The sequence below is a fragment of the Neodiprion fabricii genome, chromosome 4, assembly GCF_021155785.1.
Source record: "Neodiprion fabricii isolate iyNeoFabr1 chromosome 4, iyNeoFabr1.1, whole genome shotgun sequence".
Classification (NCBI taxonomy): domain Eukaryota; kingdom Metazoa; phylum Arthropoda; class Insecta; order Hymenoptera; family Diprionidae; genus Neodiprion; species Neodiprion fabricii.
Genome location: NC_060242.1, coordinates 23,996,822 through 24,010,591, shown reverse-complemented (window position 1 = coordinate 24,010,591; position 13,770 = coordinate 23,996,822). Strand labels below are relative to the sequence as shown.

The 13,770-nt window shown below is 43.6% G+C and overlaps 2 protein-coding genes across 4 annotated transcripts; one reads left to right on the top strand and one right to left on the bottom strand.

Annotated features, from left to right (window-relative positions):
- Positions 1-8: 8 nt before the first annotated feature.
- Positions 9-5,287, top strand: LOC124180810 (solute carrier organic anion transporter family member 74D). 2 transcript variants are annotated; one of them, XM_046566622.1, is made up of 6 exons: positions 9-685; positions 770-879; positions 1,664-2,776; positions 3,237-3,624; positions 4,593-4,694; positions 4,821-5,287. In XM_046566622.1, exons 1-6 carry the CDS (start codon positions 361-363, stop codon positions 4,955-4,957), a joined length of 2,175 nt encoding a protein of 724 aa, XP_046422578.1. In that variant the 5' UTR covers positions 9-360; the 3' UTR covers positions 4,958-5,287. The 2 variants fall into 2 exon arrangements, with proteins under 2 accessions (XP_046422578.1, XP_046422579.1); XM_046566623.1 differs by having other exon boundaries at positions 4,597-4,694; positions 4,821-4,960.
- A 760-nt stretch (positions 5,288-6,047) lies between these two features.
- LOC124180809 (solute carrier organic anion transporter family member 2A1-like) lies at positions 6,048-11,325 on the bottom strand. Of its 2 annotated transcripts, none has more exons than XM_046566620.1 (9): positions 10,693-11,325; positions 10,393-10,602; positions 9,953-10,211; positions 9,613-9,754; positions 9,207-9,498; positions 8,838-9,027; positions 8,341-8,599; positions 7,825-8,257; positions 6,048-7,423 (listed from the first exon to the last, which is right to left on the bottom strand). In XM_046566620.1, exons 1-9 carry the CDS (start codon positions 10,949-10,951, stop codon positions 6,300-6,302), a joined length of 3,168 nt encoding a protein of 1,055 aa, XP_046422576.1. In that variant the 5' UTR covers positions 10,952-11,325; the 3' UTR covers positions 6,048-6,299. The 2 variants fall into 2 exon arrangements, with proteins under 2 accessions (XP_046422576.1, XP_046422577.1); XM_046566621.1 differs by having other exon boundaries at positions 6,048-7,411.
- Between the last annotated feature and the right edge of the window lie 2,445 nt (positions 11,326-13,770).

Here is a 13,770-nt window from a genome sequence, read left to right as displayed (position 1 = left end):
TGGCGTCACGGGGGTTTTTTTTTTCCCATCTTAGTCAATCCTACAATCCGAACTCTCCCTTTTTCATCCGGTCTCTATCGTCGTTTATCATGCGGTGATTCGTAGGTGTTTAGAATTACGCAATATGTGAATCAGACATTACTCCATCCAGAAGTGAGTAAAAGATAAGATAGAATAGAAGAATAGAAACACGGCTGCTACGCGGTAGAGAGAATACACGTAAATATGGCACACCTGGCCGGGATAGAAGATTGAAAATTTTTCAACGATGTTTACAACGCGTCAACAGTCTTCTGGGTAACCGATCCGAGATAAAATCGTCGCAATAGCTGCTCACCGTCGAGCAGAAGTCTTGCCAGCATGAAGAAGCCTGACAATAATTCAAACCACGATAGAAACGGTCCGGAGCATGTCAACCTGCTGAGAGTTCCTTCCTCGTCGCCTCAGACGCCGACGGCTCCGAACCGAGGGCTCGAAGATGTCTTCAGAGAAATGCCGATCACCGAGGACACCGCGTGTGGAATTTGGTGTTTCCGCGGTCCGAATTTACAGAGATTCGCGAACAAGAAGGCCTACGTTTTCCTCTACGGTGTCCTCGGCTGCATATTCTCCGCAAGCTTTGCTTACTTCAACGGGACCATTACCACAATCGAGAAGAGGTTCAAGATACCCTCGAAAACTACCGGTAAGAACATCCTCGGTCCGAATCGTGTTTGAAGAGCGGGATTAACGCGTCAAAGAGAATTCAATTTGCTTTTATTCTCAACAGGATTGATTAGCGTGGGCAATGACATTTCCCAACTATTTGTATCCGTCGTACTGTCTTATTACGCCGGTCGAGGTCACAGGCCCAGATGGATCGCCTTGGGCATTTACACGGTAAGTCTCTTCTCCGGCGTCTGAGTCAATTTTCAGTAGCACCGTGCACCGTCTCTGCTTCCTGAAAAACAATCCCAGTCCCCGCTTCGTACTTCCCTCGCCATTGTACAGCTCGATTCATTATTTTCCACGCGAGAGCTGGTCTACCTACCGCGCGTTTAACAGAGGTAACTAATTGTCAATTGACGTCGCGGTGCTTACAGCGCGGAGACTGTCTGATAACTCGATCATATTTGCACACTCGTCGTTTCCATTACACTGCGACATCATACGCGTCCCCCTGGGTCTACATCCCAGGTAGCACACTTTTCGTGATAATTGTCGAATGAATACATGAAAAATACTTCTCTCAATTGACAGATATACGGTGTGAATGTTCACCTGCGATGTGGTACAAATGACTGTCGATAAGCCTAAAGTGGAAGCTGTGTTTCAGAATATTCTCAAAGACACAGAGATCAAGACAAAGTCGAAACAAAAACTTGATATCACGTAGAATTCTCCGTATAGTAAATGTAATAGGATTAACAAAATCTTGTCGATCGACAAAGCTTCGGAATTTCGCTTGACCGTTGCTCTGATGACGACAAGTCGATAACTGTTGACTGTTAGCTGTAAATTGACAACGTGGCGGAGAATCGTGAACGTCTGGTTGACGAGTAGTCATCTATCGGTTCAAAATACACGCGTTTGATCTGCCAGCAATAGTTGAAATATGAGTCGATAGCTGTGCGTAACCTTAGGTATCCGCTGTATAAACTGTGCATCCACGTATCATCATCAGGTCGTTGTTTTCTGCTGCCTAACGATGCTGCCCCACTTCATGTACGGTCCGGGTGAGGACGCACTGGCCTTGACTAAGGAACATGGACCGCTGGAGTCCAAGAACTCTACGGTCTTCATGGACAAGCAGCGGAAGAACCTCTGCCTCGGCAAAGAGGGACGGGGTGCCGAGTGCGATGAGGCGGAGGGGAATTTCGCGCCCCAGGTGCTGCTGTTCATAGCCCAGCTGATATCCGGGGTGGGCGGATCCCTCCACTACACTCTGGGCGTCTCCTACATGGACGACAACATAAAGAAGTCGAAGACCCCGGCGCTGATCAGCTTCTCCTACTTCCTCCGGATGCTGGGCCCCGCCATCGGCTACGGCCTCGCCTCCTTCGCCCTCAAGTTCTACATCAGCCCAACCCTGACCCCAACCATCACGACCCAGGACCCAAGGTGGCTGGGTGCCTGGTGGTTGGGCTGGATAATCCTGGCCATCCTGCTCTTCATATTCGCGAGCATAATCGCCCTCTTTCCGAAGACGCTGCCGCGGGCCGCGGCTCGGAAGGCTTTGGCCCTGGAGAAGAGCAAATCGGCGGCAAGTTTTCCGAACGAGCAGGAAACCGAGCTGCCCACCTCGATTTCCGACATGATGAAGACGTTCAAACGTCTTCTGACCAACACCACTCTCATGTGCAACAACCTCGCCGCGGTATTCTACTTCTTTGGTTACCTACCATACTGGATCTTTATGCCCAAGTACATAGAGATGCAGTACAAGCAGTCCGCCTCCATCGCCTCCCTCATCACCGGCACCGTTGGCCTTGTATTCAGTGCCTTTGGCATTCTCCTCTCAGGGCTCGTCATCTCCAAGTACAAGCCCACAGCACGCTACCTCGCCGCCTGGAATGTCATCGTCGGCGCCGTTTCCGTCATGGGCATGGTATCCTACGCCTTCCTCGGCTGCTCCGCCAACGACAGTCAGGTCTTCGTTCTTCCCAATGGCGAACTCCGTACCGAATTACCGTGCAACGAACACTGCGCCTGTGATTATGTCACCTATAATCCAGTTTGCTCGGAGGACGGCCACACCTTCATTTCCGCCTGCCATGCTGGATGCAAAAACCTCCAGGTCAGTTATTATGCAGCATCGATTGAGCATCGGTTAAAATTCTGGGTGAATGAAATTCGGGTTTAACGTTTCGAAATTCAGATCCCCCAGAAGCGAATGAATGCTAATTAGTGGAAATGACGAGAAATAGAAGTGGTTTGTATTTCCAAGAACGTCGAAACTTTTGTAAATTAGAACCGCCAGAATGATTTATATAATTTTGATCCACGTTTTTTCAATCATGACCACTTCACCGATCTACTCTAGACATGAGCAGCTGATGCAGAAAAATAAAGAATTCTCCACTGATTCCGTTTGATTGATAAATGCGATAAGTCCCATCACGTTTCACTGGCAGGCAAATATCAATGCATGCATGAATATTTTTTTTTATCGAATCTTACCGTCTTCGCGAGAAATAAGATGATAACTCTGAATCACATTTCTTGAGTCAAGATTAATTGAGTAATTCTCGATCCAGGTCGCTGAAAATGGAAGTAAAATATTTACCCAGTGCAGCTGCGTCAAACCAAAGGCGTCGCAGGCTTTTTCACTCACCCTTCCCTCCAACGTGACGGTCTTCACGGACATTGAACTTTTGGAAACAACGACAAAAATTGCGGACATGCCGATTTTGGGCACCGCCCTTCCCGGCGCCTGTCCAGTCGACTGTATGGACAAGTTTTACGTCTTTCTCGCTGTTGTTTGTCTTCTCAAGTTCAGCGGTGCCACCGGAAGAGCCTCGAACTTTCTTGTTTCCGTGAGGTGCGTCGATGAAAAGGACAAGACCGTCGCTATGGGATTTGGTTTGACAATAATGAGTCTTTTCGCATTCATACCATCGCCTATTCTGTTTGGATTCATTATGGGTATGTTTTAGGGTCTTTTGTAAGATATAATAACGATAAGATGGCTGAAATAGTGGATGAATTTAGAGAATTCATACCTCGATAACCGAATATTAAATTCGATTGGGGTTTATTTAATTTGAAACTATGTAGATAGAGTTTCGCTTACATAATTTTTCATATTAGAATAAATAGTTAGGAAGCATTTTTACTGAAAATATAATTAATCATTTCACTCGGTGATACGTTTTGTGGTACCTGTGATGTCTCAAAAGCGGCTTGATTAATTATGTTTAAATTTGGAGACGGTATTTTTGGATGATTAATCCGTTTTACCACAATTCTACTTTTCTTATCATCATATTTTTTTAATGAGTTAAATAACAAAGTTGTAAATTTTGAACGAAAAATTAAACCCCAATCTCAAACGGTCAACATACGCCTATTGTTTGAAAAATTATAGAAAATTTCGGATCATGGGTAAAAACGTGAATTATCCAAGAACGCTATAAAATTTGATGTAAGTTTGTTCAGCGGTTTTTGAAACATTTTGAGCACGGAAAATATGACACCGAGTAAAAAGGTTGCCGTTACTGTCGACGACTATGCTTTCTATCATTTGATTCTAACAAAAGAAAATATACAATTACGTAACATTTTAAACATTGTTTGAGAAATAGAGGCGATAAACTAATTGACAGAACTGCGAAACATTATTACTGAAGTAAAGATTGAAGGGATTCAATTCTAGACTATACCGCGGGTTTTCTGTGAAACTTACCGGTCAACGGTAAAAAAAATACCGTGTTTATATGTTAAATACATCTAACGATACCAATCGGAGTTTCAATTGTTGACCTACTGGCCTTGGGCGGTGAGTTTCACAAAAAACTTACGGTATATGGAAATGATTCGGAGTGTCGAAAAAAAGAAAATGATGACGGATATAAGCGATGTGAAGAATTGAACAATTTTTGATTTTTTTTCAGACAGTACTTGTTTGGTTTGGGGTAAAACTTGTACCGGAACAGGAAATTGTTGGCTCTACAACGGAGAGGCCCTGAGATATTTGTTGAACTTTACCGCCGCAAGTGAGTATAAGATGTTTACGTAATACACGTGAGCATGAAAATTAGTTTCGAAGGATGATCGAAGCTCAAGCTGTACACTCATAATTCATGCGCATAAATTTTCACCCAGTATTCTTATAACTGCAGGCTTTGTCACAATTGGTACAATATTCGACGTGGGCGTTTGGTACTTTGTCAAGGACGTAAAGATCTTCGACGAGGAGATCGAGCTGGAGGACATCGCTGAAGACACCGCTGACACTTGTGAACCAAGAGGGAAATAGTGGAGTGAACACCCTCGAGAATAATAAAAACGAATTCATCGTCAGAAACAAGACTTCCCAAAGTACCTTAAGCATCTCCTTAGATATTTATAATTAAATTATACAGTATAGGTACGACCATTTCAGCGGTACAAGTACCGGAAGCATATTTTTCTACGTGTATACCTATCGACGTCATTATACTATTCTATAACAAGTTATATGTAATTTATAGCACTTGCGTGAATAACAGAAATCGTGTCAATCCCAGATATTCCAAGGTGAATAATTCTTGCAAGACGGGAATGTAAGACCTGGAGATTGCAATAAAAATCTAAACAAAAATCTAAACACTTTAAAGGAAAATTTCGAAAAAAGTTCAATCGCTTTAGTTGTATAAAATAAACCCAGTACCGTCATCGCACAATAATGATACAATGTATTATTACAATTAAGTTTATCCGTTTCGAATGTCTCCATGTCTAGACTCTAGGTCATCCGCTTTATAATATTCTCGCTGTCTTTAGGTCACCCACTATGCTAGCCGTCAGTACTGCTGATGAATTATAAAAATGAGAAATTACGAGACAAAGAAGATACGTAATCAATCGGTGGATGCCGCACGCAGCGTTCATGAGTTTTTCAACAACTTGTTAATCAGGTAATTTCAACATTCAATGTTCGACTAATCGAGTTTTATCCAAAGCTTGAAAATCAATTTATTATTGGGCGTCATTGGCCGAAAATGCATTTTCGTGGCATCGAACAATTTCACGGTCAATTATATTATTAGTACGAAGTCATCAACATTAATGCTTCGAAAATTCTTTTACCTAATTCCATTTCAGATGAGTTTGAATTTTCTAGGAATTGATGTCTGTACTTGAAGTTAAATTAAAGAGTCAGAATGAAATGGAAATTTAGGATGGTTAAGTGACGAGTGAAAGTGTAAGAGAAAATTTCGATTTTGACGACATGATTTTGTCGAGAGCAAGCCAACGACAGTCTAAATTATCGTAATGGATGACAAATTGTAACAGAGAATTTAGAAACTTGTTTACCAGATCATAGAATACTTTCGTGATTCAGTTTGTAATTTTTTAAAAACTCGAAGCATAATCTCAATGCCCTGAATGTCTATAACGTTTTAACAAGACTCAGTTACTCAATTCGACTACGTTACAGTCGTTAGGTGCTCTTCACGATGCCAATGTGTAACAGCTGTACGGTGAAAAATTAGGCAAGTTGCAGAATCACAGCACAAATCAGCATATAACTGTTTTATTGAATAAATATATAAAATAACATGTTTCGTTGTACTATTCAGAGTGACGCGCGATGAGCGGTCGAGCTCGAACCCAGCTTAAAAATCTGTAATCAATGTTGGCAGCTTGGTTCCGCCAGGTGAAGTGGCTGGACTGTCACTGCCGAGATTTTCCCGGGACCTAGCCGAGGCCTTGTTTTCTTCAACGTCCGAGAGAGGCAGACTGCCGAAACCGGAAGACCCGCTGCTCTGTGGTGGTGGACTGGTTGGCAGCGGAGGAACTTCCGGTTCCGCGACAACGTCCTCAAGCTTATACTGCTCCGACTTTATCGGACTCTCAGGGCTTCCAAGCTCCTTGCTCGGATCGTAGACGGGAATCTTGTCGAGATTTTCGCGGCTGAGATGACCTTGAAAGTTGTCCTGACTGGCCTGAATGCTCTGGATCTTGAAGCCCGGACTGAGGGGGGTCGTCGGCTCCTTGTCAAGGTGCAAAATCGGTATTCCGACCTCGTTGAAGTCCCCGGTGAGCCTGTAGGGCTCGCGTCTCGCCGCAAGCTCTGGAGTGATCTTCTTTGGTCGCTGCGGAGCCTTGGCCGAGTACTCAAAGCTGTCAGTCTTCGAAAAACCGTCGTCGTTGTCGCTCCTCGACTCGAACTCCCTGACTCTTTCTTGGACAGGGCTCAACGAGCTCACGTTCTGCATGGACCTACTCGGCCTCGACTTCCGTCGTTCCCTGTAGACACCGTCCTCCTCGTCGGACTCGATTGCCGGTTTGGGCGAATCCTGTGTCGGAAAGGATGCTATCCCGATGTTGTTCAGTACAGGGTCGAAGTCTCTGCTGATCACGTTCCTCCTGGTCCTCGGGCTCGCACTGCTTAGATCAATCTCGACGTCCGAGTCCAATTCCAATGGTCTGTAAGCGATTTCGGTGCTGCGTTTTCGCCCTACCGTGTGTGTCTCGTCATCCGTTGATGAGTCCAGCTCGTCTTCCGTTTCCGCTGCCGTTCGGGCCTCGGTTACGGCAGGTTCGGTACTCTTCGTCCTTGTGTTGCCTGGACCCAAAGGTCCGAATTTCAGTGGAGTGCTCGTTTGCTTGGCTTCTTCCGTCACCGAAGGCTGGTTGACTCGTTCCTGAGGAACTGCCGTGACTGAATGCACAGTCGGCGTCACGGCAGTATCAACATTCCCAGGATTGTCGTCACGGTTTTCATCTACGGTATCAACTGGTGATTGTGATAAATGATTGTAATGAATCAATCTCCAAGGGGTAACCGCTTCTAAAGTTTTGCGTGTACTTGACCTTAGAACTTGAAGAGTTCAAAAAAATTCATGACTGCATGACTTCAAGTGGCTTAAGTGCTTTCATGGGTTTACGACTACGAACTTTCAAGAGATATCAAGTGATTCTACATAAATTCACGAGGCTTTACGTGATTTGAAATAACTTCAAATTGCTCCAATTAACTTTAAGGAACTTCAAACGACTTAATAACTTTACGTCACTATACGTTACTTGAAGTGGCTTGATGACTTCAACTGATTTCAAATGACCTCGCAGGATTTTTATTCACCACGTACACCTGCCTTCAGGATTGGTTACACTCTTGCACACATCGTTACTTACCAGATTTTGCTGGCAGAGGTTCCACAACGCCTCCCAGTAACGGAGACGTTTGCACGCCCTGGAGCTCGGTGTCCTCGGGTAGATCAATTTCGGGGTATCCGTACAGCTTAAGATTCCTGCTGAAGTACCAGACGAGGAACTGGAATATGGCACCTATCGCAGCGATGGCCGCTGAGAGGTAGCAGATGTAGTCGGCAAGCTTGTCAGTATCATACAAGCGGCAAACGATTTCGTCGGTACCCCAAAGTTTGCAAGTTCTCGCCACGATTCGTTCGTACAGCATCTTTCCAGGCATGTAAGCCAGCATGGCTATGTGGGCCATGTGGAAACCTACGGTCAACGCTTTGTCTTGCGGGTATATGGCCCTGAAGACTATGATCACGTTTCCCACCGCCGCCGTAGCGAGCAACGCCGTAATCAGAACCGAGCTCACCTAGTGTCAGAGGTTCGAACAGTCGTTGATCATAGATTCGGAGGAGATGGCGGATGGATTCTCGATAACTGGTCTGTACTCACCTGATAAATTATCCAACCGATGTGACAACTTGTTGAGCCGCAGGGTCCGTCCACAGCATCGATGTTGCCCAAGCCCAGCATCTCCTCAACGCAGCTACAGTCGCTGTAGTACTTGGTGTTGTTGACGAACTCAACAGTCGTGCAGCCCGCGTGACACGGGCTGTAGAACGTGAATCTTCCTTGTTCGTCGCACACTGGGCGAAAGTCCGCGTCACGGGAACAGCGGCAATTTTTGTTGCAATATTTGAGGAGTATCAATCTGTAAATTGAGGAGTCTGCTGAAGTGTTTCAGTGATAAATTTAATAACAGTATATGTTAATTGCGTAAGAAAAACAAAATTCATATTCACCGGCAGTATTTTTACAGAGCAGAATCTAAATATTTCGTATTTAAAAACCTTGTTCTAACCATGCAATAGATTTTTAATTGGTGATTTCGTATTCGACGACTCGTCAACGAAGCAATAAAATCGAAAGTGGATAATTGTTTCTCTTACGTATCCCTGTAGGTTCCAACAATCGACGGCTTGTCGCATGTGGCAAACGCTAGAGCTAGAAAAATTGTTGCCGTTAAAGCCATGGCTATGACGGTGTATCCTGCCACATACGACGCTGCGGGCCTGAACTTTGCGATGATTAGACCAGCGATAATGACTAGCGAGCCCGCGATGATGGGTCTTGTGATATCTGAGGAGAATAATTGGAGATGATATCTTATTGCAGGGGAATGCTGAATGTCACCAATCAAACGGCATATCTTTTGGCAGTCATAAAAGTAGCTGTGCCTTAATTATTATTATCAAAATTTGTTTGCTTATTTGACCGAATTGTCTCTTCGAAATGACTAGAGATCAAAGCGAGCTCACGTGCGACTAATCTGGACGTCCATGGGTCACCGAATCCAAGGTACATCCCCGTCGGCCTTGGGATGTAGTACCTTGACTCGAGAAAAATGCTTTCATTCGCCATGAAGTTGACCAATGCGGTTATGGCAAACGAGGCAGCCAGTGCATTGAATATTATTATTTTATTCTCAAACATCCTGAGCACTGATCGAAAAAATCCAGTACTGGCAAGTGCTTGGTTGTAGGATTTAAAGCTGCTGCGTCTGGACCCATTTGCACTGTCCAAGATGGAGGCTGCAGCCTGTTCTACAACCTAAAAAAACTCGTTTCGTACATTGGCATCGTTAGAATTTCATCGATTTTATGTTATATTTACTGTTATTCATACACCCAGCTGTATTAAATGATATCAGGTACATGTGTTCACCTCTGAAGGTAATCTTCTCGGAAATATAGCAACGAAGAAAGCAGGAATTATTAAAAGAACTCCTAGGATCGGCCAGCCTAGCCACCATGCTCCAATTTGTTCCTGGTAAGTATCCACTCTGCTTAAGCTCTCGGAGTCTATCCTAAACACATTTATTGTCAGTTCAGTTTATAATTTACACCATCTGCCAGAGATGCTTTCGCTTGATGAAGATAATCATCACCAACTTCTTTAAATTCAACATCCTACGTCATTAAATATACCGAACACTACCAACAGTGTACCAAAAGTGTTTGGATTTACTTTTAACTATTTTATAGCGTCAAGTCAAATTGCTCACATCAGGCATAACCAGGCCAACAAGCAGCCCAGCAAGACTCCAAAGCACGTGACAGAGAGAACAACTCCGATGTAGATAGCGACGTTCTTCTTCTTGGTGTTGTCGTCAATGTAAGATAGTGCAAGCGCGTAATACGCTACGCTCGCAATTCCAGAGATGATTTGCACGACGATCAACAGACCAAGAATCACGTAACCCGTGTCGGTGCTGTCCATGGTCAACGACGCCGTCTCGGGGGAGCAGAGCTCAGGACTGTCATCTGTCGACAGATATATTCATTTTATAGACAGAGGAATTTCACGATCCTTAACAAGTTTCAAGCATTCGTAGTGTGACTCGATCAACGTGACTACAACTCCCGTCGATACTTTCGATGAGCTTCACTTTCACTGGCGTGAATATCGATTCTACCTGCACCCTTTCATTTTTCTCAAACCTACCAGAATAGAGTGACATGTGGGTGACGTTTGTCGACTCAGCTTCCACTTCGTCACTGCTCGCCAGGTGTGGAATGATCAGCGAAATATAGGCGACACCTTGCACCATTACCCAGCCCCCGGTCCATGCGGCTCTGTGGATTCTGTCGCCCCAATACGCGACGAGGAGGCCAACGAACACAGGGGTCAGGCATGAGAGAACAACAACCCATTCTGAAAGGGATAAAAGAGAGCCGTGGGTCACAAACAAGGGTCTTCTTCCACTGTCGAAGGAGGCAAGAGAAGGATGTTTCTTTGACTTACCCATGATGGTCGGATCGAACTGAAACTTCCTGGCAATAGTGTGACTCGTGATCAAGAAGTAGGCTTGAGCCGCAGCCTGGACTGTTCCGATGGTGCTAACGAGACCAACGAACAGACTTCGCGTGGCGAACCTGGCAAGTTTGGGGCAGGACATCTGTCCGCAACCACAGTCGATGGATTCATCTGGAATGGGATTGGCGGGTCCTGACAATCCCCCCTCGAGTTCCGACCTTACCACCCTCTGAGGTCCGATCGCCATTTCGATCCTTGTGAGAAACACTCTTCACTTCACTATTCGAGAGTTCATAACCGATCGAGCGTAATTCGTTATCAGATTGATCTGATGCGATGACGAATCATCCACACCTCGCGATGTGACTCGAGGCTGGTTGTTACAACTGCATGTATCGACTCACCGAGGTTCCCCACACACTTTAACGTTCGAAGAAATTTCAGGGTGAAAGGATAAGCGATACTCCGTAGTTCTTTTTTATCTCAGGCACGAATTCGCCCGTTGTTTTTCTCAAATTCGAGCATTTTTTTTTACACTGGATGAAACGTCTGACGAGAGAATTAACCGCGGAGGCACAATCTGGTCGCTGGAGCTTCTATAGGCGCGGTGATTCGAGTCCACGTGTTATCTTCGCGTAGATACGGCAACAGATATCTCGCTTGATAAAGTTGCGTGACACACACGCCTTGTCTTCTACTGGCGTATATGGGCCACGTCGAAAACCCGCGCAAGGATGCCCTCCAGTCTGAGGGCCCTTTGTTTCATTTCCAATTCAGGGCCCATTCTCGATGAGGCGAAAAGCAAACTCCTTGAGAATTCGAGGAGTCGGGCCGAACTTACGCCTCACAGTTGCAATTTGTTGACTCGTTGTAAAACATGCTCACCCAGAGCGTAGCTCATAGTGCGTAGAAATTAATCTTGATTCAAGTAGTTCGTATCAATGACTCATCGTTCGTTGACTGTAGAATAAAAAAATTACTTTCAAGCGATTTTTACGCAATACGCAATTGCGGATGCTGCGATTGACTCAACAAAATTATCGTCACTTGTTCAAAGGTTTGAAGTTTTTTTTTTTTTCTTTTTTTTTCTACAACTTTGGAAATTTACTTGAGGTTAGTTATATCAATATAATATAAGAAAACTATAATAGTTGTACAATACATGTAATACACTAAGTCTTGAGCTGAGAATTGAATCTTTCAAAACACTCAAAACTAACAAAACATTATACCATCCCAAAAAATGTTCGATCTCGTCTGTGATTGCGATAATTGTGAGAATTCACCTTTAGGATGTGGAAGAATTTTTCGATTCGATTTGGGAAGGAAAAACTCTGAACTCTAACCTGCAATTTTTATCCATCTATCAATTACAGTGCTAAAGCCAGAAAGCAGAAATGACGAAAATGGAGTGTCTGAGTGTGTTATAATTTCGGAAATTTCGGAAGGTTCTGGAACTCGCGAGACGATACGGTAAAAGTCCACCGCAGTCGGCGTTCTAAGAAAATGACGGATGCCAATTAGCATATGAAAGCCTCTGAGAGGCAGAGGGCAGCTCGGGGCAGCACTTGGCAGGGCGATCACGTTTTTGAATATTAAGGGCGGGATTACACGCAGGGCTTAAGGCGCGAAATTTAGTCCGGCAGAACCTGGAAAAAATCACCCTTAATACCCCTCGATGCGCCCCAGTAGGCGGGGCACCATCTTCCCAGAAATGTCTACCTCATTTGCATTCGTATTTGCACTTGTTCAAAGAAAATACGTTACCTTATCGGCTCTGAGTACCGATCGCCGACTAATTGCTCGAACTTTTATCGCAAGACATCGGAAGTTTGATGATCGTGAAGTTTGTCGTTTCTTTCGATATTCAAGTCAAACTTTTTCCGAAAATCATTAATTTTTTCCCTGTTGAGTTACTCAATTTTTATTCTCATTTATACGATTCTTCTAGTTAACGTATCAAAAACTATATTTCCGTTTTTGAAAACACCAATATGGACAGTTTGTGAAAAAATATTTCGATACTTAGTTTAGATATTAGAGTTACATTCAAGTGTTATAGATTAGATGTTTTTCCAAGCGTGTTAATACAGTTTACGGTGTATAAATTTAAAAAGCATTTAGATGCTAATCGTTGAAAGAATAAGAAAATAATCGAAATCGGGAAACTAGTTTTTTTACTGATCGATTATCTGCAGGAAAATGTTTCTAATTAATTTCCGGACTCGGTAACAATTGACTCAATTCTCGCAATACAGGTGAAATTTCTTGCGTGAAGATTTGAATTTCTGGATAAAAAAGAATTTTAATCTAATTACCTAGAGTAAAAAATCGTGTTTTTTTTCATAGTTTTGATTTGACAAAAAAATATCATCTCTGTAACTACTTACAGTAGTCTGAAACCCGTTTTCTTGGATTTCACGATCGAAATATCAGCAATAAATGGTTACAAATCGGTGAATGAAATGCGGACCAAAAAAGTAAACTTTTATCCTATTTATTTCACGGGAGAAAACGGGTATGCATTACAGTATCACTCGGAACATTGACGAAGAAAGTGGGACCAACGTAAGCGAATATCATGTGTGAAAGTGTTAGTGACGGAAGGTGCATCGGGTTTGAGGAATACAATCTAAAAATCAGAACCGACGGCCATAATCCGTCGGTGTCCAATCAATTCTACGTCCTGATAATTTACCTTAGAACAAAGACCAAATACCTTCACAGAAAAAACAGAGAAAGCATTACTTGATTTCAATAAATAGTCTGTTTCATTGAAATGAAATTGAATGGCATCTAACAAAATTAATCGAGTCCATGCACTTATTAAACATATTAATTTACTCCATTGAGTGGTAAGCTAGCTTTGAAAAAGACTTCGTCTGATTGGTCAGATTTGTTGATGTATGTACTATACATTTATATTGTACACACATATATCTATACTGTGTATTGTATGCTGACATTGAGTAAACAGAATCCGACCTACACGTATGTATCCTAATACCGAGTGAATGTGTGAGAACCAAGAGTGTTTATCTGTACAGAGTCGAGTTCAGTCGAAAA

Excerpts from the sequence above, each read along its gene's own strand:
- LOC124180810 (XM_046566622.1), top strand. The coding sequence starts at position 361 with ATGAAGAAGCCTGACAATAATTCAAACCACGATAGAAACGGTCCGGAG. Across the intron at positions 880-1,663 it reads TCGCCTTGGGCATTTACACG|GTCGTTGTTTTCTGCTGCCT; the intron begins GTAAGTCTCTTC and ends TATCATCATCAG. Across the intron at positions 2,777-3,236 it reads CTGGATGCAAAAACCTCCAG|GTCGCTGAAAATGGAAGTAA; the intron begins GTCAGTTATTAT and ends TTCTCGATCCAG.
- LOC124180809 (XM_046566620.1), bottom strand. The coding sequence starts at position 10,951 with ATGGCGATCGGACCTCAGAGGGTGGTAAGGTCGGAACTCGAGGGGGGA. Across the intron at positions 10,603-10,692 it reads GTTCGATCCGACCATCATGG|AATGGGTTGTTGTTCTCTCA; the intron begins GTAAGTCAAAGA and ends TATCCCTTTCAG. Across the intron at positions 9,028-9,206 it reads GACGTCCAGATTAGTCGCAC|ATATCACAAGACCCATCATC; the intron begins GTGAGCTCGCTT and ends TATTCTCCTCAG.